The sequence below is a fragment of the Solanum lycopersicum genome, chromosome 3 (assembly GCF_036512215.1).
Source record: "Solanum lycopersicum chromosome 3, SLM_r2.1".
In the NCBI taxonomy this organism is placed as follows: domain Eukaryota; kingdom Viridiplantae; phylum Streptophyta; class Magnoliopsida; order Solanales; family Solanaceae; genus Solanum; species Solanum lycopersicum.
Window position 1 is genome coordinate 39,741,875 of NC_090802.1, and position 2,500 is coordinate 39,744,374.

At 38.2% G+C, this 2,500-nt stretch overlaps 1 protein-coding gene across 1 annotated transcript; it reads left to right on the forward strand.

Moving 5' to 3' along the window:
- The first annotated feature begins 902 nt into the window (after window positions 1–902).
- Window positions 903–1,454, forward strand: LOC138347573 (uncharacterized). The gene has a single exon (XM_069295870.1). It carries the CDS (start codon window positions 903–905, stop codon window positions 1,452–1,454), a length of 552 nt encoding a protein of 183 aa, XP_069151971.1.
- The last annotated feature ends 1,046 nt before the right edge of the window (window positions 1,455–2,500 follow it).

Here is a 2,500-nt window from a genome sequence, read left to right on the forward strand (position 1 = left end):
GTGATAGGTGATTGCCCAGGGTATAACACTATGAAGAGGTACATAATGCTGAACTGGTCAAGTGTGAGTAAGCCAGAATTGTTTCTTCATGAAGATGGGTATTGCCTAATCAAGTTTCAGAAGATTAGTGATATGAATGAGATCTTATTCTCAGGGCCTTATACTATTAACAATCGTCCAATAATACTGAAGCAATGGTGTCCTGAGTTTGATTTTGGGAGTGAGTTTCTCACAGAAATTCCACTATGGGTTAACTTCCCAAAACTGCCTTTGAATTGTTGGGGAGTGGGCTCATTGAGCAGGATAGCAAGTGCTATTGGAGTTCCCATATTTGCAGATGAGTGTACTACTAAGCAAACTAGGATCTCGTATGCTAGAATGCTAGTGGAGGTTAATGTTACAAAATCTATACCTCAAAAAATAGCAGTTATGGATCCAAATGGAAAGACATTCCTACAAGATGTAGTGTTGGAATGGAGACCCCAATACTGTGATAAATGTCAGAAGCTAGGACATGTATGTCAATTGGAGGAAGTTTCAAAGGAGGAGGTAACAAAAAAAAGAAGGTCATGGAAGAAAGTAACACAAACATGGCAATACAAAGGGCCAATATCACAGAAGAATAATCAAGAGAAGCAGGGTGAACAAAGACAAGAGAAGAGTCCTAGTCCAAAACTGAATAAGCAGAAGGGAGAACAGGAAGATGAGCAGATCACACAACATGAGTTTGAGCACCAAACTCCTAAAAATAATGAAGAACAAGAGTATAGACAACTGGAGTTAAGCTTGGATAACTTTCCTATACTGAAGCCAATAACAACAAGGAATGGATTTGAGAGCTTGATGAATACTAAAAAAGCTTCACTATCTATTGATAGAGGTGGAGCAACAAAGACTTGTTAATGAAGTGGCTGTTTTGGAATGTGAGGGGAATGAATAAAAGGTATAAGCAGAAGGAGATCAAACTGCTTTTACAGAATAAAGTGAGTCTAGCAGGTTTAGTAGAAACAAGAGTTAAAAGCAATAATGTGAGATCGGTTCTTCAAGGAATTGCACCTGGTTGGAAGGCCCTACACAACTATGATGACAGTCCTAATGGGAGGATATGGCTGATATGGGATGACAATTGGTATGAGGTCAAGAAGATTACCAACTCGGCTCAAATGTTGCATTTTCAGGTCAATGAAAGAAGCAAAGGCTACCAACTCAGCTTAAATGTAGTGTATGGTCTGAATACAGTTGAACAGAGAAAGAGTTTGTGGAAAGAAATGGAAACTCTAGCTAAAGGTATTACTCAACCTTGGCTTATAGTAGGGGATTTTAATGCTATAATGTCTGATAAGGATAGATTAGCTGGGGTGCCTGTTACCAATAATGAGATAAAAGACCTTGGTGAATGTGTGAGAGAAATGGGGGTTAATGAACTACAGTGGACAGGGAACTACTATACCTAGACTAACAAGCAATGTGGGGAGAACAGAATTTCAAGCAGAATAGATAGAGCTTTTGGAAATGATGAATGGATGGACAAATGGGGACATGTAAGTGTAGATTATGGGAATCCTAGCATATCTGATCATAGCTCCATGGTGTTAATTCTTCAACAAACTCCTCAGCATGGGAAGGGGGGATTTAAATTCTTCAATGTTTGGACTGAGCAGGAGAGTTTTATGCACATGGTAGAAAACATATGGAGTAAAGACTATGGCTATAGTAAAATGAAACAGGTGTGGTGTAAGCTGAAAGATCTACAACCTGTCCTTGAGCAATTAAATAGAAAAGAGTTTAAGTATATAGGGAAACAGATTGAGATGGCTAGAATGGAGGTAGCAAATATTCAAACTCAGCTGAGTGTTCAAGTTACTGATGAGCTGATTATGCAGGAGAAAGAGATGTTGATTAAACTTGAAAAATGGTCTTTGATTGAAGAAAGTGCCTTGAGACAGAAGTCAAGGATAAAATGGATACAGTTAGGGGATGCAAATAATAAGTACTTCAGCTCAGTTATTAAAGAGGGAAATCAAAAGAAGCAAATAAGAAGTATCATGTCATTGAAAGGTGAAATGTTGTATGATCCACAAGGTATTCAAGAGGAGTTTGTGATGTTCTATAAGGGACTTATAGGGACCTCAGCAGGTAAGCTACCAGCCATCAATGTACAAGTGATGAAAAGGGTGCCTATATTGACAAAGGAGCAGAGATTACAGTTGTGCACTGCAGTAACTGAACAAGAGATTTATGATGGACTAAAATCCATTGGGAGTGATAAAGCACCAGGGGTGGATGGGTACAATGCCTTCTTCTTTAAGCACACTTGGCAGATCATTAAAGAAGATATCATTGAGGCTGTTAAGAGTTTTTTCATAACTAGTAAGCTTCACAAAGACTTCAATTGTACTCTTGTGTCTCTCATACCAAAAGTTCAGAATCCAAAAACTGTGAAAGAGTATAGACTTATAGCTTGTTGTACTGTGTTGTATAAGATCATATCCAAAGTATT